Source organism: Cricetulus griseus, chromosome 4 (genome assembly GCF_003668045.3).
Source record: "Cricetulus griseus strain 17A/GY chromosome 4, alternate assembly CriGri-PICRH-1.0, whole genome shotgun sequence".
NCBI classification, from domain to species: Eukaryota; Metazoa; Chordata; class Mammalia; order Rodentia; family Cricetidae; genus Cricetulus; species Cricetulus griseus.
Genome location: NC_048597.1, coordinates 109,562,052 through 109,583,606, shown reverse-complemented (window position 1 = coordinate 109,583,606; position 21,555 = coordinate 109,562,052). Strand labels below are relative to the sequence as shown.

Here is a 21,555-nt window from a genome sequence, read left to right as displayed (position 1 = left end):
AAGAACAGGTGACTTCTCCAAGTTTTCCTTACTTTTCTAGTCATGAACCATGGCACCCATGAACCCACATACATACACATACATATTAATAAATGTAAGGGGGGGTGACATAGTGGCACATGGTTTTAATCCCAGCACTGATCTATACAGAATTCCAGGTCACCTAGGGCTACCACAGACCTGTCTCCAAAATAAATATATTTTTTTGAAAAGACAGGAACTGTGTAGCCAGCCTCACCTTGAACTCCTGATCCTTCCTGCCTCACTACCCTCAGTACTAAGACCACAAAATGTGCATCACCACACTGCCCTGTGCTCATAATGAGCTTGCCCACTGCATAGTGGTCACTTTGCTTTTCTGAGTGTGAGGGAACTTAAAGCATAATACCTCACCACTAAGTCACTTGTAAACAAGATCTTGTAATACAGAAGGAAGATGTGTTTTTTCCCCTGGTCTCATACAGTACACGGTTTTATACTCTTCAAAGACCCACCCATGGATTTGTTGAGGTCACCTTAGTTGTAAACACTGGCCACCCTTCATCTTCATGACAGGTGGTACTTCAAAAACCAGCCTGCAAAACCCTGTGAGTGCTCCTTGCCTACACTTATTTAAATCGCTATCAGGCTGGAGGAAAGAAGACAAACCAAGTAAACCCAGATGTTTTATTCTGTAAAGCACATATGCACATACTTCAAACACAGAAAATCAATGAGGGAGGGATGCCATCAGAGATTAGCTAGACCATCATGCAGAAAGGGACGGGAGATGGATCTGCTGTCCTCAAGTCCCAAAGTGCCTGCAGGAGGGTCAAAACACAGGAGGCTGGGTTCCTTGCACTGCCAAGAACACAACAGAAACATCAGGTTCCAAATGATGAGAACTTACAAATAGAATCAAAACTGATTCAAGTCATACCATATGGTGAAGGGACAAAAGGAAAGAGATCAATATGATCTGAAACAACCATTTTACAGGAAGTCACTGACTTCTGACTGCACCCCCAGTCTAGGACACCTGAGGATAAGCCAGTGCTGCTGGGGTCGGAGGTCTCCAGTGGCCCAGTCTGACACTCCAGTCCTGAAATTTACCAGCAAGAAGCAGCTGAGGACTAGGCTTTGTGTGGACCTGCCCAACAGTAACAGGTTCTGCAGATATGTCTCCAGGCTCCTAAACACAGCCACACCCTCCTTCCCCACCCATTTGCCATTTATCATTTGTCTTGCTCCACTTCTCAGCAGCTTAATCTGAAGCCTGATGGTCCCGATACCACATTTCTATCAGCCAAGTCACATGGCTTTTCCTTCATCCTGCCTGACAAGGGTCTCACTTAAAGAGGACTAAATTAAATTCACATATTAGCCATCTTATAAGCAACTCACCACTGGTTTAAAAAAAATTAATGCATCATATAACTACAGTGATTAACAATCTTCAATTTAAAAACAAAAAACTATTGTTTTTCATATAGAATGCCTGGGATAAAATTCTCTAGGCCAGTAAATTTCAGAATATATCAAGTTAACTCAAATTGAGACAGACTACAGACCTACAGTTACAGAACAAAAGTGCTGACGGACGTACCTAAGTATTTTTTCCTGCTTTTTGAGATAAGAGTATCAGTATGTAATGCAGGCTAACCTTGAACTCAAGATTCTCCTCCCTCAGCCTCCAGAGTGCTGGGCATACATTAATGCATGCACCCCCATAGCCAGCAAGTCTGGAACACTGCTTGAGAGAACATTGCATGGGAGTTGTTAAGTCAAAGCATTGATAGAAAAATTGAAAATACAAATGAAAGGAAGTGGAACAGATCATGTTTTTAAAGAGGGATATGAGAGAGCAAAGGGACAGAGGAACCAGATGATCAAAATTTCATAAGGAAAATGCTTTCAGTACTGCTCAGTAAGTAGCCATCAGAATCCCATGCCTTCTTTCAGACCTCGCCTGCATCGTTTCCATGCTACACATAACAGTCATTTTCCTTCTGGAGGTGTGTGTTTATACAAAAATAAATGCAAAAAAATATTAAAAAAACACATGTCAAAAATAGAAAAACAAGCAAACAAGATGTCCTGTTTGTGACTATTAGACCACACCACCATTCATTCTTTCAGTAACATGCCCTGCATTATGAAAGTTAGCCCTCACTGTGCTTCTACTACACAGCTACTTCTCAAGCCAGTAACTTCTCCACCAGGAGCAGACAACAGCAGAGCACTCAAGTACCTGGCTATCAGTATGGAAAATGAAACTTTGATCTTTACTACATTAAGTGACTTTTAGATGCATAACCTTACCTAGTATAGATGAACACGTCTGCCCTGACTAGAGGAATAGTAAAACATGACTATTTTTTCTTTAAAAAAAAAAAAAAAAAGTTTCCTTGCAAGCAAACAGAAAAGGTATTACTGCTGTCACTATGATCATGAAAGCCATGGACATGTAAGAGCCACAGGAGGGAATGGTGGCTTCTGAAATGCAGTATCCTGACAAAGTACAAACCGTTTCCAACACTGAATACACCAGGCTGAAACAAGAACCACAGAAAACCTCAGCCCCACTAGCACTGGACCACGTTCTGGCAAGATCCCTACATCCCCGCACTACACAGAAGGACCCCCATGTCCGTGCCCTCCTTGCCCCCAGTGAGGGGGATAGGGTCAGGCTGCATCCAGGGCAAAGCACGTGCATCACAGGACCAATTTCCAGATCAATGTTTATAAATATGTACAAATCAGTTACAGGCACTTGAAATGTCTTTGGCTGGAATAACCCAACATTGCAAGATCGTATATTCACAGAGTGGCCAGGCCCTGGCCAGTTCAGCAGGCAATGATCATGGTTCTTGGTCTCTCAGAAAATGGAGAGTTGTGAGATTAGGCATCAGCCAAAGCCACCTAGAAGAGAGCAAGCAGGCAATGAAGTCAAATAGGGAGCTGCTGGCACCTAGCCCAATACCACAAGGTCATGCTGACCATGAACATCTATTGTCTTTTGGCAAGGGAATTAACAAGACCTTGAGGAGACAACCTGATCTCAGAAAGAAAAACAAAAACAAAAACAAAAAACTTAGTCTGTAAGCTGTGACCAACCTGCAAAACCACTTGTGCTATGCTGGGAGCTAACCTTTTATTATTTATTCATCCATTCATTTGGAGACAGGGTCTCACTATGTAACTCTTGCTAGCTTTGAACTCACTGATTCCTTTGCCTTTGCTCTGCCTCCTGAGATCTGTAATTTAAGGTATGTGGACTACCTTGGATTTGCTTTTTTAGACAAGGATTCATGTAGCCTAGGCTGGCCAAAAACTCACTATGGAGCTGAGGGTAACTTCAAACTCATGATTCTCCTGCCTTAACCTCCCAAGTCCTGGGATTGTCTGGTTTCTTTGGTGATGAAGACTGAACTGACGGCTTCATGCATGGGAGGCAAGCACTAACCAAGCCACACCCATAGCCACAACTGGCTGCCCCGACAGGCACTTGCTGCATGACTCCAGTGCAGGAGGAAGGATTGGGGTAGACAGGCACCAGGGACAGGAACTCCGCAACAGGGATTTCAGAACAGCTATCACCATGTCAGGACCCCTTTTCTTGAGAAACGCCTGTCCCCAGGAGCCAGACAGACCCACCCACTGCTCACCTTCTCAGGACAAAATTCAGGATTGCTCTGACGCAATTTGCTGGGTCTGCCTTTGATAACTGCGTAGCAAAACATTGTTATCACCATCACAAAAAGAAAGTAACTGGTGTGCATGAGATGCAGGTTGATTAATGAACGGTCATCCTAATGAACAAAAGAAAAGAAACCGGACACATGCAGTCCATTACTAACAACTTTTCAAACATCAGCCTCCATGCCTATAGCAATTTCATTCATTGTGGTTCAGAATTGACCCTATGGCCTCATGCCACTAGACAAATGTTCTACCACTGAGCTATATATCCAGCCCCCCAATATTAATTCTTAAGTTTGAACAGGCAGTCTCTCCATTTGTCTCCAAAACTTCCAAACTAGTTTTCACTAACATTAGACTTGGTTCTGTGTAAACTTGGTTAAGGAACAACCACTGCTCCTTCTATTGTGGCTTCTACACACCCACACTGCCAGAGCCTCACCAGCCTATCTTCTACTGGGAGGCCCACTCCTCTCTGGACATGTCCTCATGATCCCATCAAATAGCTTGTCTGCTGTCCTCACCCTGTGCTTCTCCTCCAATGGACAGATGGCACACCCTACCAGACAGCATCCCTTCTGGTTCTACTAAGTCCTTGGCTGGAAGGGATACAGGCTGGCCTCATTTCTGAGACTGATAATGCAACCATAGTAGGAAGGGTGTGTGACAGACCCTGGCTACCTCTCGTGCTAACTGCCTCATAGCAGAGAGTAGGTAAGTCTTTATTTTACAAACAGCCTCACTCTTGAGTACAGCTTGACCTAGAACTCACTATGTAACACACACTGGCCTGGAACTCATCTGCTTCAGCCTCCCAAGTGCCCAGATCTCAGGAATATATACCTGGCAAATGAGGTTTTTTTTTTTTTCTTTTTTTCTTTTTAAATAATTTATTTAACTTTATTTTATGTACACTGGTGTGAAGGTGTCAGATCCCCTGGAACTGGAGTTACAGACGGCTGTGAGCTGCCATGTGGAGGCTGGGAGTTGAACCCAGGTCCTCTAGAAGAGTAGTCAGTGCTCTTAACCTCTGAGCCATCTCTCCAGCCCCGAGGTTTTTTTTTGTTTTTTTGTTTTTTTTTTCTTAAGATTGTATTTTTACGTGTGGGTGGGTAGGTGGGTACGCACGCTCGAGTGAGCACCATGTGTGTACAGGTACTTGTGGAAAGTATATGGGGGTCCTTTGGAGCTGGAGTTACAGGTGTTGTGAATTACCTGATGTAGGTAGACTCTGGTCCCCTACAAGAGCAAGTGCCCCCATCTTAAGGTACTGCTTTATAGCAGCCTAACACAGGCAGTGAGGATCCTGCTGGAGGAGAAAGGTGAATGCTATGGCAGGGCAGGGAAGGCTCTGGAATCTGATCTGCCCATCATGCAGTCTTCCCCTCCACCCCACGCCTGAGCTCCCTGGCAAACAACTTCCATAACTGGACAGAAATTTTTTAAAAAAGGGAGAGTCCAGGGAAAAATAAGAAACCCATGCAGCACACTCAGGAAGGAAAACAAGGGTACAAAATCATTGGTGTGGCAGACTATATCTGCTGACTGCAGCATTCACTCTTCCTCTTTCCCCTGAAATTAAATGCTAATGCAGGCCCCACTATCAAGCCAAATACACATCCTAGACCAGGCACGGTGGCACAGGTCTATGATCCTAGCACTCAAGAGGCTGAAGCAAGAGGATCACAATTTCCAGGCCTGCCTGAGCTACATAGTGAGAGACTGACTAAAAAGATGAGAAACAAAGCAAAGATTTGCCTCTTCCTATGAACTGCTACCTCTTTTTTGTACCCCACACAGCACTGGCTATTGCTAACATTGATACTAAGCAGATACTCTGCATGTAAGATCACACAGGAAGTGACCCCAATGGGTCACAAAAGAAACAGACCTCAACTCCTGCTGAGAAACACACAAAATTAAAGAACAAGGCTTTTCTTAATCACAAAGGTTCCATGATTTTCACAGCTCTACTAGCCTCCCAAACCAGGTAGAAACCTTGACTGGCCAGGACTAAGCTAACCCAAGATGTAAACATTCATACACTTACAGTTCCTGAATCCACGTACACACAATCATACAATCATTCATTCTCTCTCTCTCTCTCTCTCTCTCTCTCTCTCTCTCTCTCTCTCTCTCTCTCTCTCTCTCTCTCTTGCACGCACAAACATACACATACACACACACACACACAGACTCACAAACAGACCTTGTTTCACTTACATCTGGAACAATAACGGTGAGTTTGGGATTTAAAGCGTGGTAGACTTTTCCAATGGCTCCCTTATAACACCAGAAAGGATTGTAGTCTTGAGCATATTTTGTGTTGGCATCTCTGGCAGTTGTGAAGATCTTGTACCAGAGTGTAGCGTTGCTGTATGTGTCAGGGACACAGTGAGGTGGCTGACTGTACGGGAGAGGAAGAAACCAGCTCAGTAACCTGAAACATTTATTTGGGCTCCCTCCACACACAGCATCCGGCAACACTGAATAGAGCAACATGACCAAAGGAGGAATAAGATGTTTTGAATAATTGCCATGTTTCTCTGGGGTAAATGCCATTATGTTTGTTTTGTTTTGTTTTTTTAAAAAGATTTTATTTGTTATGTATACAACATTCTGCTTCCATGTATATCTGCACACCAGAAGAAGGCACCAAATATCATAATGATTGGTTGTGAGCCACCATGTGGTTGCTGGGAATTGAACTCCGGACCTCTGGAAGAGCAGTCAGTGCTCTTAACCTCTGAGCCATCTCTCCAGCCTCCGCCATTATATTTTTTTGTTGTTGTTGTTTGTTTTGAGACAGGGTTTCTCTGTGGCTTTGGAGGCTGTCCTGGAACTAGCTCTTGTAGATCAAGCTGGTCTCAAACTCACAGAGATCCGCCTGCCTCTGCCTCCCAAGTGCTGGGATTAAGGTGTGCACCAACATATTTTGAGACAGGATCTCAACATAAGCAGAGACTGGCCTATGAATGCTAGAATTGCAGGTGTGAGCCAACATATCCAAATGTTTTGTATTTTTGGAATAAACACATAAGGAGCCAGGTAGTGTTTGAGATCAACCTGGGCTACATGGAACCATCTCAAAACAAATCCCACCCCAAAACTAAAATAAGTGTACTCATGTACATATCACCCACATATATAAACAATTTAAAGTTAAAAAAAAATGAAACTTTAAAAAAACTAAAACAAAAATTAATTTCTGGGTCACAGGCTTTACCTTTAAGCAGCTTTAATTACAGGTCACTCTGTCAGAGGGCCTGCTCTTCCTTTTCCAAGATGACTCTTAGCAGGAAAGGCAGCTGGAGAGCGGCCATAGCATCATATTTTACTACCTCACTGAAGCACTAGCTCTGGACTGAGCTTCTTTCTGGTTCGGTTTGATTTTGTTGAGACAGGATCTCATGGACCAAAGGATAGCCCTGACCTCATTATACAGAGGAAGATGCCTTGACCTTCTGATCCTCCTACCCAATCCTTCCAATGCTGGAACTTGAGGTGTGCTCCACCATGTCCATTTATTCTGTGTTGGAAATGGAACCCAGGACTTCATGAATGCTAAGCACACCTTCTACCAACTAAGCTACAACCCCAGCCCAGCACATTTCTATATGTAGAAGTTAGAATTTCAAATGAAACTTATAGTCCTGGAAGTCAGCAAGATGGCTCGGAAGGTATAGGTACTTGCCACCAACCCTAACAACCTGAGGTCGATCCCTGGAACCCACATAGTAGTAGAACTGACTCCTGCAAGTTGTCCTCTTGGTCTCCAGAAATGTGTAGGACACTTACACAGTGACAGGGAAGACTCCAGGGGCAGCTGTGAGGGTCATGCAGGCTGTAAACACCACCTGCTCACAATGGCCATGGAGGGCACAGTCATCGGCATTCCAGGCAGCAGGCAGGGTGAAGGTGATGTTGATCTCTTCGTGTGCTTCCCTGCCTGTGGAAGAATTAGTAGCTTATTGGTGGGCATGGGCAGAAATTCAGACTGGTCTCTGGTGCTCCAATGAGTCTGAAGCCAAACTCAACAGTCACCTACTGACCTGCACACTTGCCCTATGGGATTTCTGGAAGCCACAATACTTATCTAAACAATGAGGCCTGCTTGACTAGTACAGCCATAAAGTAGCTCACAGAGGGTACTATGTGTGTCAGTCAGGGATAGGGAGCCATGCCAGAGTGCAGGCAGGAACAGAGCTGAACAACTTGAGTGTAGTGATTTTCTGTACTAATGCATTACTGTATTCAAAATCTACCATGCCATGAATGTGACCCAAGCATCTCTGTACACACACACACACTCACTCACTCACACACACACACAACACACACACACACACACACACAGAGAGAGAGAGAGAGGAGAGAGAGAGAGAGAGAGAGAGAGAGGGAGGGAGGGAGGGAGGGAGGGAGGGAGGGAGGGCAGGTCTAACAAACTTAAGGAAGGTCTTGGGACTAGAAAGTGAAGCCTGCACTAAATCAAGATGTTCTAAGATCATAAGGAGAAAAGGTGTGCTTGCTTCCTGGAACAAACAGGAGTGATTTTTACCCTTACTATCATGACACCAACTTTGCACTCTTAATAGCCTAAGGTTACAGGTAGGACCCAACCAACACCTGTAGACAATATGCAAAGACTTTTGAGGACCAAAGAACCAAAGGTTATCATTCCAAGGCCCAGCCAGCCCTTAGGATGAACAAAGCCTTTCCAGAGTCTTCCAGCTTCCACTTTCATGTGCTCCTAAACCATGTCAGGCTTAGCACATACAAGAAGGTATGGCCATACATAGTGGGATTTATTTTTTGTATTACTTAACATGGTGGTTTGAATGAGACTGATCCCCATAGGCTCAAATGTTGAATACTAGTCTCCATGTGGTGAACTATTTGGGAAGGATTAGGAGGCATGGTCTTGTTGGAGGATGTGTGTCATAGGAGTGGGCTCTACTGCCAGTATGCTCACTGCCTCCTGTTTGTGGATCCAGATGTGAGCTCTCATCTGCACTATTTTAAGCACCTGATAAGTGAAGTGTTAATTCATAGTGAACTGTCTTAGTTATAGCCTTCTATTGCTATGATAAAAGACTATGACCAAAAGCAACTTGGCGAGAAAAGAAAGGGTTTGTTTGCTTTATCTCTCAGGTCACACTCCATTGCATAGTGAGGTCAGGGCAGGACCCAAACAGGGCAGGAACCTGGAAGCAGGAGCTGATGTAGAGGCCATAAAAGGGAACTGCTTCCTGGCTTGTTCCTCATGGCTTATTCAACCTGCTTTCTTATCGAACCTCAGTCTACTAGTCCAGCAGTGCCCTCACACACAAATCATAAAAATAAATAAATAAATAAATAAATAAATACAGACCAACAACCCACAGGGTTACCCACAGGTCAATCTAGTGGAAACATTTTCTCAATTGAGGTTTCCTCTTTCCAGCTGTATCAAGCTGACATAAAACTAGGCAGTATATGGACTTTGGGTTGCTGTTTGGTTTATCTTTTTCAGTACTGGCAACTGAACCCAAGACTCACACACATTAAACAAGCAAACAAGCCCTCAACCACTGAGTTACACCCCCAGCCAATTCCTGTTTTGCTTTGTTTTTTTTTTTTTCCTTTGGTTTTTCAAAACAGGGTTTCTCTGTGGATTTGGAGGCTGTTCTGGAACTAGCTCTTGTAGACCAGGCTGGTCTGGAACTCAGAGACCTGCCTGCCTCTGCCTCCCAAGTGCTGGGACTAAGGACGTGCACCACCATTGCCTGGCTAATTCCTGTTCTTTTTGCCTCTTGTATAATTCCCAAATTCCAAGGGTGAAGGAACCAGGTCCGAGGCTTCTTCTAGTTCTTCTTGAAAGTTAGCACATTGCTAAATAAATGGTGGGCATTTAAAACTGTGCAGACCTGGGGCAGGAAAGATGGCTGGGAGGTTAAGAGGACCTTAGAATCAAATCACAGCACTCACATGGCAGCACACAACTGTCTGTAACACCAGTCCCAAGGGAATCCTGTACCCTCTGGCCTCCACGGCACCAAGCAATACATCCACACACACAACATAATTATTTTTCTTCCCGAGACAGGGTTTCTCTGTGTAACTGCCCTGGCTGTCCTGGGACTCACTCTGTACTCAGGCTGGCCCCAAATGCAGGGAGATCCATCCACCTGCCTCTGCCTCCTGAGTGCTGGGATTAAAGGTGTGTGTCACCACCGTCACCACCACCACCACCACCACCACCACGACCACCACCACCACCACCACCACCAGGCTTAGTTAATTTTAAATCTTTAAGTTAAAAAAAAAAAAAGGTCTGAAAGAGTACTTTTTTCACATCTGTGAAGCCTTGGTTCAAATTTGAGCATTACAAGCAAGAGTAAAAGTAACCAGTATGACAGTTCAGTGGCTCAAGAGCACATAAGCCCGATGGTGACCTAAGAGCCTATGCATGAAAACCAACTACCAGGGAAGAACCTCAGACCTTTTCGTGTTCACTGTAGCTGATGTGTGGGGGACCAAAATATTTCCGCTATGGAATATTTTGAGATCCAGCCTGGGGTTTCACTAAACATGGAGCACCAGAAAGCTCTGGCCCACTATTATATGTATTGTTAATACCAGTAAGGCTACTATTGTTTACCATAGCCTCAGGGTAATATGCTTCTTATTTGCATCTCTGTGGACCTAAGCATCTGGATAGGCCCTCACCTGGGCGGAGGTGAAAGGTGTGTGAGTAACTTGTGAGGATGGAAGGTTAAGAGTTAGGGGCGAGTGACCAGAAGAGAGAGGAGAACAAAGAGAGATGGTTCCCTCATGGTTATGGCAGGACGGTTAAGAAACACTAGAAAAGATGGCTAATAAAAAAATGACTCTAGTTCTACAACATGGAACTGAGAGCTCTCTGAAGATGACAAGATGCCTGTGTTTGGTCTTTATCGTCAATGGGTTGCTAGGAGCTACCAGGTCCACACACCCCCACTCAGGTAGAATCTCAGGGCTGTCGTGGGTTAAAGCTGAGACATGCCGGGTCACGACACTGATGTGCACCCATACACACACATTAAAGAAATAAAAATGGCAATGTATTAAAAACCCCATCATAATACACCTATTCACAGATACTTAACTACTAATTTTGCCTGCTGCTGACTGGAAGTCTTACTGACAACATTAACAGTCAATTAGTACATAAATATTCATTTATCATAAACAAGGAAAAATACACAAGAGGGAATTCACTAATTACTACTGTGTGCCACTGACACTGACTGGACAGATGAACTGCACACACAGTGACTTAGCATAATATGATGTTTTAAGTGGACACTCATGTGACCCCACTGCAATCAGAAGCCAGCTCCAAAGGTATCACAGAAAGACAGTGTAAAATACAATTAACTTTAAGATTCTAAGATGTTTTTGTTGATTTTATGTGTCATGCAGACTGGCCTCAAACTCAATACTGATAGCCTTCAACTTACCATCCTCCTGCTTCTACCTCAAGTGTCATCATGCCTTTTTCTTTCTTTTTTTTCTTTAAATACTCTAGGGCTTTTTGTTGTTGTTGTTGGTTTTTGTTTTGTTTTGTTTTGAGACAAAGTCTCAGTATATAGCCCCAGTTATTCTGGAACTTGCTGTAGACTAGCTGGCCTCAAATTTACATGGATCCATCTGCCTCTGTCTTTTGAGTGCTAAGATTAAAGGCATGTGCCACCAGCTTTCTTGTTTTTGAGGCAGGGCCTGATACTCACAATCCAACTGCTTAACTTTCCCACATACTGGGGTGATTTCTGTGTCCCAGCCCGCCTAGCCTAATTCCTTCATGACCTAAAACAGCATCTTCCCATTTGCTTATACTTCTCTTGGTTCAAACAGAGAGCTGGAGAGATGGCTCAGCAGATAAGAGTGGTACTATGGTACTCTTGCAGAGGACCATAGTTCAGTTCTTAGTACTCACATGGAAGCTCACAATCATCTCTAACTCCAGTTCCAGAGGATCTAACACCCTCTTCTGTCATCTGCAGGCACTAGGAACACACATAGTGCAGATACATCCATGGAAAACACTCATACACACAAAAATAAAACTTTTTAATAATTTTTTAAAAAGTTAAAAGTATCAATGGACCTGTGCAAGTAAAACCTATGTTGGTCAAAGGTCAATTATACTGAGGCCAAAATCAGACCTTGCACTTTGAGCAGCTCTCTCCTTCTCCTCCCCCTCTCCCTCTCCTGGTGCTATAGAGGCCTCACACACACACACAAGCTTAGTGCTCTAAGAGTGAGCTGTACCTCTAGCCCCAACAGTCCTGATTCTGATGAGCTTCTTTTCTTTATTTTAAATTTATTTTATGTGCACTGGTGTGAAGGTATCAGATCCTCTAGAACTGGAGTAACAGACAGTTGTAAGCTGCCATGTGGGTGCTGAGAATTGAACCTGGGTCCTCTGGAAGAGCAAATAGTGCTCTTCACCACTGAGCCATCTCTCCAGCCTCTCTGACTGTGTATGTCCAGGAAGTGGTGGTGCACACCTTTAATCTCAGCACTCGGGAGGTAGAGGCAGGCAGATCTCTGAGTTTGAGGACAGCCTGGTCTACAGAGTGACTTCCAGGACTGCCATGGATACACAGAGAAACCCTATCTCGAAAAACAGAGAGAGAGAGAGAGAGAGTGAGAGAGAGAGAGAGAGAGAGAGACTATATGATATGTGACAACCCAAACGAGTGAAGGTACACAGCAACCATTCCTTCTTGAAGTTCAAGTCTTGAGGAGAAACACTCACAGACATAAAACAGAACCCTGAATGCATCTCAGTTGCTGCCTAAAAGCTCTGAAAGGGAAGTAGCTGACACACACCTGAGAGTCCAATCTGATGTCCAAGGATGGTGGAGTACAGGTGTGTGACGTTTCGAGAGTACCCTCCAAAGGGCTTGAGAGGGTCCAGGGTCAAGGTAATGGCCACTGAGATATTGATGGGGCCTGATTCCTCCAGGGCCTGGGGTGGCTGGGTGGACGATCTGGCCTGCCCAATGGTCATGGTGCTCTCAGGGGTGGTGGTGTCATTGGAGAGATGCTTCAGTGTCTCATTTTCTGATACACACAAGTCCAAATCATTAAAGCGCAGCAGAAAAGTATTCCAGTCCTTCAGCAAAGTAAAACGGAGACAGATATGAGGCCCCAGCATCTCCAATGCAGGAACAGCAATGACCCTAACTGCTACCACAGGACAAGAGGAAAAGAATGACCTGAGAGTGACCGCCTCAAGTCATAATACACCACCATCCTGCACCTATAGAACAGTGTGATAAATCATATCAGCCCTGGAAATCTAAACTGCACACTCTGTACATTATCCAGCAGATTGTACTAAGAAAAAACCCAACTAGCCTCAAGATCAAACTGAAAAGGTATCTTGAGGGGTTGGAGAGATGGCTCAGTGGATAAGATTGCCCTGCCAGAGATTCCCAACACCCACTCAAAGGGCTCTTAGCACTCACTCTAACTCTAGTTCCAAGGGACCTAATGCCCTCTTTTGGCATTGCACACACATGGTGTAGACATAAATGTGGGCAAAGCATCCATACACATACAAGAAAAGTAAATAAAGGAAAAAGAAAAAAGGCTGTGAGGGCTGTTGCCATAACTCAGTGGTTAAGAACACTTGCTGCTGTGGCAGAGGAACCAAGTTTGGTTCCAAGCACCCACATGGTGGATCACAACACTGTGTAACTCCTGTGCCAGAGTACCTAATATCCTTTTGTTCTCCTTGGTCACATGGTACACATATTTGCAGGCAGGCCAACACTCATACACATAAACTAAAAGTAAATATTATAAAATAAGGTGGATCCCTGAGTTCCAGGACAACCTGGTCTACATAGCTAGTTCCAGAACAGGCAAGGATACACAGAGAAACAAACAAAAACAAAAACAAAAGGGAATCTTGAACAAAAGTGGTTGACACATTAAAATCACTAATTCACACCCATTTAATAGCTTATTTGTTTGGGGATTTCTTTGGTTGTTTAAGAATTTATGGCTGTTTGGTGGTGGCTCATGCCTTTAATCCCAGAACATGCACGTGGCACACAGACATACACGTAGACAAAACACCCATATATAAATATAAATGTATAATTTAGGGTTTTGTTGTTGTTGTTGTTTGTTTTTTGAGACAGGGTTTCTCTGTGTAGCTCTGGCTGTCCTGGAATTTGCTCTGTAAATCAGGCTGGCCTCAAACTCACAGAGATCTGCCTGCCACTGCCTCCGGAGTGCTGGAATTAAAGGGGGCGCCACCACCCAGGTTATGGGTTCAGCACGGCATTTTCATACACATTTCAGGATACATTGTTTTCACTCACTGCCTTCTCTATGTCCTCAGAGCACTTCTATCTGGTGCCCTTGTTTCCTAGTCAATAGGATCCCTTATCTAATAAAAGCACCATCTGTACAAATGAGAAAACTGAAAGGTGGTATGTGTCCTGGTAAATGTCCCAGTCACGATTTTAAAACAATGTAAATGACTTCCAGAAAAGGTGAATTCCCTAGCTCACCCACTGTCTTCCTCTTTTGAAACAAGGCTTTACTACATGGCCCAGGATAGTCCTGAACTCACACTCCTTCTGCCTCAGTTTCCCTGGTGTGGGATCACAGGAGTACACCACCATACCCAGCTCTCTTTTGACTCAGGTTTTTGTTTTATAAGTACACTCTCCCAAATGCATCCATTTCTCTACTGAAACAGTCTACATGAACCTGATAGTGTTATTTAAAATAACTATATAGGTATTCCCTAACAAAGCAGTCACAAGGAAAAAGGCAGGAAACTCTGCATAAATATGTATCTTTTGCTGGATGTATCTACGCACTTGAGGCAGAGGCAAGAGAATCTGGAGTTCAAGGCCAGTGTATGCTACATGAGACCCCGTGGCCAAAAAAAAAACAGTAACAACAAACAAAAACCCCTCCAGGTATATTGTATTATCCCACCATTCATGAAGCTGAAGGAGGAAGATTACTTCAAATTCCAAGTCAGCAAATATAGTACATTTCAGACTGGCCTTTGCTAGAGTGAGACCTCAAAAATAAAAGAGCTGCCCCCCATTGACTACAAGGTCCATCCAGCACAATTGGAAATTAAGAGTATACTGTACCTCAGCCATCTCTGGGGACTTAATCTCCTTGATCTTAAAGAAATAGCCCAGGGTGAGGAAGGCGATGGCCATGGCGCTAACACTGATCATGAAAACCACCAAGGGTGGCCGGCTGCTGATGTAGAGCTTCAGGTTCTCCAGGGGGTTAATGCTGAACATGCTTCTGATCAGCTGCAACCTGGAACAGAGTCAGCACATGATTAATGGCCTGTCTGCAAGTGAGCTGTTGCACTTACATTAGTTTCTTATAATAGTAATGTGGGACAAAAGGCTGAATCTGAGAAATGTCCACTCAATGAATTCATTTAGAAGACTACAAGGATCCAGGCATGGTGGTGCATACCTCAGCTACTAGCAAAGCCAGCCTGAAATATATGAGACACTGTATTAAAAGAAAAAAAAAATTGTGGAGGAGAAAGGTAGAGCTGTTAGCTCAGTTGGTAGAGTGCTCACCTGGCATACACAAAGCACTGGGTCCCAAGACCAGCACTGCAGAAAATAGGCATGGTGGCATACATCTCTTAGACCAGCACTTGAGAGATAGAGGCAAAAAGGATCATGAGTTCAAGTTTATCCTTGGCCACATAGAACCAGACTGGGCTACAGGACACTTTTACCCACATAGTACATCAGTATTATGTACTTCATAGTTCATGCAAATTTGAGTCCTTTATGTACCAATCTGCCTTGTAAAGGTAAGCAAATGCTCTAGCACTGAGCTACAGCCCTAACCTTCAATGCTCTTGGTTCTAGATGTTTTTCTCAAATGTCTTAAATTCTAACTAAGCTGTCTGTGACCTCTCTTGGATGTCAGATAGATAATTACACTGTTGAAGAACAAGAGCTTTAGTAATATTTCTTTTCAAATCCTTTTATCTTTTTCTTTTTTGTAACTACTTAAGTGAAATATCAATAGCAGTAGCTGTAATAAAATTCTTGCCTCACTTGGACTTTAGCAAAAATGCTTTGTAATGCTTCACTATTAAATCTGGGACACAACATCGGCTTCAGATGTGAAGCTGTGTTTGCTAGTTTTATGTCAACTTGACACAAGCTAAAGTCCTTTAAAAGAGAGAGCCTCAACTGGGAAATGTTCCCTGTTAGATTGGCCAGTGAGCAAACCTGTGGTGAATTTTCTTGATTGATGACAGATGAAACTCACTATGGGTGGTGCCATCCCTGGGCTGGTGGTCCTGGGCTTTACGAAAAAAGCAGGCTAAGCAAGCTATGAAGAGTGAGCCAGAAAGCAGCATCCCTCCATGGCCTCTGCATCAGCTCCTGCTTCCAGGTTTTTGCTGTGTTTGAGGCCCTGCCCTGACTTCTCCAAGCAATGGAGTATAACCTGAGAGTAATAAATAAACTCTTTCATCCCCAAGTTGCTTTTTGCCATGGTTTTTATCACAGAAACAGAAGCCCTAACTACAACAGAAGATTTCTCTAAGGTAAGGAAATACTTAATCTTAAGTTTACAAAAAGATTTTCAATACGTTATTTCTTTTTTTATGGGAAAAGGCTGAGACAGGGTCTCCTGTCTTCCAAACTGGCCTTGAACCCTGAGCTTCCTGCCTCTACCTCCCTAGTGTGGGATTACAGACATATACTATGTCTGGCTTTCCCCCGCACCCCTTCTCGGGTATTTAACCCAAGTTCTCTTGCTTGCTATGTATCTACTGAATTTTCAGCCAAACACTACATTTCAATGAATGCCTCACCTACAATGTCTAAACCATCAATCTTTGCCTTTTAATCTGTTGATTAATCTTTATCAAGCTGATTTCACTGTTTGAATAATCTTGGTATGACTGAAAATTGAAGAACTTTGTTTTGGTGTTGGGGGGGTTGAACTGTCGAAACTCATAAGATGGCTCTACTCCATCTTGACTCAAGGGCAGTTCAAAACTGTCCTCAGTAAGTCATAAGACCTAAAGGTCAAAGGCCTAGCTACAGTAGGATGTTCGATCTTGGCTTTGGCTGTCTTAAATAACAGACCTGGTCTGAGGTGTGGTTACTCCTGACCCTCAAGGCCAGGTAATGAGAAGTTGCATCTAAGGTGTGGTTACTGAATCCTTGGAGGAATGAGGAAGAAAAAGTCTGTCTGTTCCATATACATGATACCACGTTCCCCAGTTTGGTTAAGATATATAAGAGTGGTGAAAAATTCGTGGCATTTCAGTATTGACTGAGTTGCCCTCCTGCTTTTATTCTGTGTCTCTGTCTTGTATCTTAACCCCTTTAGCAGCCTCGGGCTGCTCAGCTGGCTCCAACTGCAGCCCTGCAAAGACAGCTTCCCACAGTGAACACAGTCTTACTAATGTTGAACACATGCTAGATCACAGATCAGGATTTTTAGAAACTACTCTGCTTTCAGGTTTTCTATGTATTCATAAATAAGAAAAACCTTCCATGTGCATAATTTTTTATTTTATGACTACTACTATTATTATTATTGAAACAAGGTCTTCTATGTAGGCTGGATGGCCTGAAACTTGCTGTTATACATATCAGGCTGGCTCCAGACTCACAAAAATCTCCTGCCTCCTCTGCTTCCCAAGTACTTGGCTAAAGGCCTGTGCTACCAGGAATAAGATGCACTTCTGCTTCTTAGAAATTTGACTGAGTCAACCAAGTATTTGTTTTCTATTTTGATGAGGCTATCTGTTTTTTACTTCTGATGAGTCAATCATGATTTTTTTTACAGATTATGGGGGGGGGTGTAGTGCACACCTTTAATCCCAACACTGGAGAGGCAAGCAGATCTTTGTGAGTTTGAAGACCAGCCCAGTCTACAACTACAAGAGCTAGTTCAGGGCTACACAGAGAAACCATGTCTCGGAAAAACTAAAAAGATTATTTAGGAAACTATCCATTTTATATTGATTTTTAAAACTTTGTAGCATAGTTATTTTGATTTCTTCAATTGTTTATCTACCTGTATTGGAGACATATCTTTGTATGCATGTGTGAGTGTGTCACCCATGTACAGGTGGAGGCTAGAAAAGGGCACCATCGCATCCCCTAGAGATAGAGTTATAAGTGGCTGTTGGATCCCCGAGAGCTAGAGTCATAGGTGGCTGTCAGCCTCCTCTCATGGCTGCTGGGACTCAAGTCCTCTGCAAGAGTAGCAGGCACTCGAATCACTGAGGCATCTCTCCAGCTCTACATTTGTAGTTTGTTGTAGTTGTTTTGTAACCCAAGGAGGACATTATGCTTCTGACCCTCCTGCCCCCGCCTCCCACACGCCGGTATTACAGGTATGCATCACTACACCTGATCTTGGTAGTGCTGAGGATTGAACCCAGGGCAGGATTGAACCCAGGGCAGTGCAAGGGATACACCCTCAAGGCTTTCCAGAGCAGGTAAGTAATCTTAGCTGTCTCCGACTTGGAATATCTAGAACACCAAATGTATGACTAGAAATGAGGAAGGATGGGAATGGTTGACCAACCAGTAGTAAGCTACACTTAAACAGAAGCAAGAAGTTCTGGTGTTCTGTTTTACTGTAGAGCCATCCTCAATTGGAATTACAGATTATGCTTGCTCAGATGTGTGTATTAAGAGGAAGAGAATACTAAATACGAGAGGAAAGAAGAGTCAAAAAGAAGCATGAAGTAGTAAGATGAGGCACTCCTGAACACATTTAGACAAAGGCAGACTGAAGCCAGAGTCTGCCTGGGAAAATACAAGCTCCAGTGCTGTGACATGGCTTCCGTTTAATTCCCTGACCGTTAAACTGACACCTGGAACAGAGAACTGGAGCTGCAAGTCTGACCTTATGCGGAAATCATGCCTTGATTTGCTGTATTAAACTATGAGGACAGATAAGAACTGACCTCATTTACTAGCTTTGCCACACAGGCTACCTCTACTCTGTTTTTGAACAAGACCTGGTGGCACACACCTATGACCCCAACACTTATGAGGCTAAGACAGGAGGATCACAACTTCAGGCTACACTGAGAGCTTGAGGCTAGCCTGAAATACACAATACAATTGCTTTTTGTTTGTTTGTGTGGTTTTGTTTTAGCCAGTCTAAGACAAGAAAATCAGGACTCCAAGGTCAGTCTCGGCTGCATGAGTTTGAGCTATTTGGGGTTTCATGAGACCCCCAGCTCCAGTATTCTGAAGATTAAAATCAAAACAATACCACTATTACCCTGTCAAGCCTGGGAGGGTGGCACACACCGTATCTCAGAACTAGTGAATCTGAGACAGGAAGATCAGAGGTTGAAGGTGAGTCTTGGCTACATAGGAAATCCAAGCCATTCCGGGCAGTATGAAACCCTGTCTCAAACACACCTAAGATTACAACCCACAGAATTTCAGTACTCCGTTTTGGGCTTGTGTAGATGGGTGGCTCCCTCTCCACCCGAAGAATAGTATCACCTACACTCAAAGGGGGAAGTGGGGTTACTAAACCAAAACACACACACACACACACACACACACACACACACACAAATGGAGGTTGGCGAGAAGGTTCCGGGGGTTAAGAACACCTGTTATTCCACAGGACCACAGTGAGGTTCTCAAAACCCACATCACCAAGCAGCTAACAATGGCCTGTAACTCTAGTTCTAGGAATACAACGCCCTCTTCTGAATTCTGTGGGTACTTGCACTCACGTGCACAAAGAGACACAAACACAACGCTGTTAAATTTTCCATTTTTCCCCCTACAAACTGCAAAGAACGCTAGTATTTCCTTCCACCCCGCCGTACCCAGGCGACAATAAGCCTTGGCTCCAGGCGCAGGACTGCAGGCCTCAGGCCTCGGGAGGATGGAGCAGGTCGTGGGCCAGCTAAATACGGAGGTGAGCGGGGCTGAGGAGGCTGGACGAGCCCGAGCACCGACTGACTCGCACCGACCGCCCCGGGTCCCGGCCCACACGCCCGCTCTCCCGACCCCGACCCCGACCCCGACCCGGACTCACCGCCCCACAGACCAGCGGCTCCGCGGACGCCCGCGGCCTGGCCCTGTTCACTCGTGGCGGCGCGCAGCGGGTCCCGGACTGGCCCGCACCATCTTCCCCGCCGCTCCCGAGACAGCGAGCGGCTCCGCGGGGCCAACGCGACGACCGCACACAGGCCAGAGCGCGCCGACGAGACGCCGGCTCCGCGCGCTGCGAACGCCGGCTTTCCGGGTGAAAGCAGAAAACCACGTCACCACCAAAGCCGCCGTGACCTCTGACGCCACTCGCGACGGCAGCGCGGCAGGGACAGAATTGCTCAAGTACGCGCGCGGGGCGGGAAATGCGGCGTGTGTTCATTTTGTTGATTGGCAAGGAAAGGTGTGGGACGGTAGGGCTACCTGAAATGTTTCGCTCACATGCAGGGATTGCGGTGAGCTTGTTCGGTTCCGTCCGGAAAAAGCATCTGCATATCATGATGTGTGTGATGTAAGAGAATAAGGAGGGCACGATTTTTGTTGGAATTTTGATTTGAGACACCGTCTCGTGAGCTGCAGCCTAGCTTCCCAGTCTCTATGGAACCCATTGTGGGTTCCAACTATGTTGCCTTGCCTGACTTCAAGCAATTGTTGGGGAAAAAAAAAACAATCTCAAAACTGGGTGTGGTAGCGCACAACTTTCATCCCAAAGCTCAGAGGCTCAGGCAGGCGGGTCTCTGAGTATAGATAGATAGATAGTCAGGTAGGTAGTTATATATCTACATACATATATGAATCTCTGTGTCACACAAAGAAACACAGAATGAATTGCCACAAGGCAATTCATTTTTGCAAAAGGGGTGTACCATGTAACCCAAACCAAGCTAGCAAGCACACCAAAGCCAATGGGGTAAGCTCTCAGCTCGCTGCTCAAGTCACCATGCCTGTCAATTGTTGCCGTGCTCCCCAGCTGCCATGGACTCTGACCCTCAGGAGCCATAAACCAAAATAAACTCTTTCTTCCATAAATCGTTTTGGTCATGGTGTCTTATCACAGTTACGGGAATGTAACTAATACTACCCTCCTCTCTATAGATTCGACTAGTTCAGCATCTACTGAATGGGCTCTCTGTTGCCTCCCTAGAGAGTGGGACATTTCATTATTTCAAACCACGACTCAGTCCTCTGGGACCTAGTCCACCTTAGAAGAGGCAAAATATTATCTTTTTAATCCCTCTGACCACATTAATACAGACCTCCAAATATGATTATTGAAAACTTGTCCATGTAAGAGCAAGGTAAACTGGAGAGGAAGGATTTAACTCCGACCTCAGAAAAAGCCTACTTAAGAAATTCCCTGCATGGCACAAAGCTGATTCAGCTCCAGCCAAGGAACAATAAACAATTACAAAGAGCACCCAAACTGTGCCCACACTGGAAAAAATGACCCTATCCAGTGATCAGGAAATGACTAATTTTCGTAAATAACATCTTCTTGCCACAACTGTCCTTGAGGGCAACCGTTAGTAACAATTTTGAAATTCCCCTAGCCCCCATGTCAAAGAATGCAAAGGTCACCTACTCTTATCCAATCCTGAATAGCCAAGGTACATACCACCCTGCTTGTGGTCTTTTCCTTTAAAACCCCTCACAATTGAGGCCAGGCACCCTTTTCCTGCAGCTGCTGCGCCAGCTTGCTGGACAGGGTCCCTGCTGAGACCTGGAACTTAAAGTTGGCTCCTTGGTGGTCTTCTTAGGGTCTCACCAACCTGGCATAACATATGGGGGTCTCACAAGGGATCCACAAGACCCCCAAGGACTCCTGACCCTGAAGGTT

The 21,555-nt window shown here is 44.6% G+C and overlaps 1 protein-coding gene across 1 annotated transcript; it reads right to left on the bottom strand.

Annotated features, from left to right (window-relative positions):
- Nucleotides 1–652: 652 nt before the first annotated feature.
- On the bottom strand, nt 653–19,902 carry Tmem248 (transmembrane protein 248). Its single transcript, XM_027416094.2, has 7 exons — nt 19,765–19,902; nt 14,835–15,012; nt 12,538–12,823; nt 7,480–7,630; nt 5,905–6,088; nt 3,648–3,791; nt 653–2,901 (listed from the first exon to the last, which is right to left on the bottom strand). The coding sequence occupies exons 2-7, from the start codon at nt 14,991–14,993 to the stop codon at nt 2,881–2,883; spliced, it is 945 nt and encodes a 314-aa protein (XP_027271895.1). The 5' UTR covers nt 14,994–15,012; nt 19,765–19,902; the 3' UTR covers nt 653–2,880.
- Nucleotides 19,903–21,555: the final 1,653 nt, after the last annotated feature.

What these genes read in the sequence shown, in the direction of transcription:
- Tmem248 (XM_027416094.2), bottom strand. Translation starts at nt 14,993, where the DNA reads ATGTTCAGCATTAACCCCCTGGAGAACCTGAAGCTCTACATCAGCAGC. An exon ending in ACATCAGATTGGACTCTCAG is followed by an intron (nt 7,631 to 12,537) that starts GTGTGTGTCAGC and finishes ATTCTTCCACAG; the next exon opens with GCAGGGAAGCACACGAAGAG. An exon ending in CTGAATTTTGTCCTGAGAAG is followed by an intron (nt 2,902 to 3,647) that starts GTGAGCAGTGGG and finishes GCTCTCTTCTAG; the next exon opens with GTGGCTTTGGCTGATGCCTA.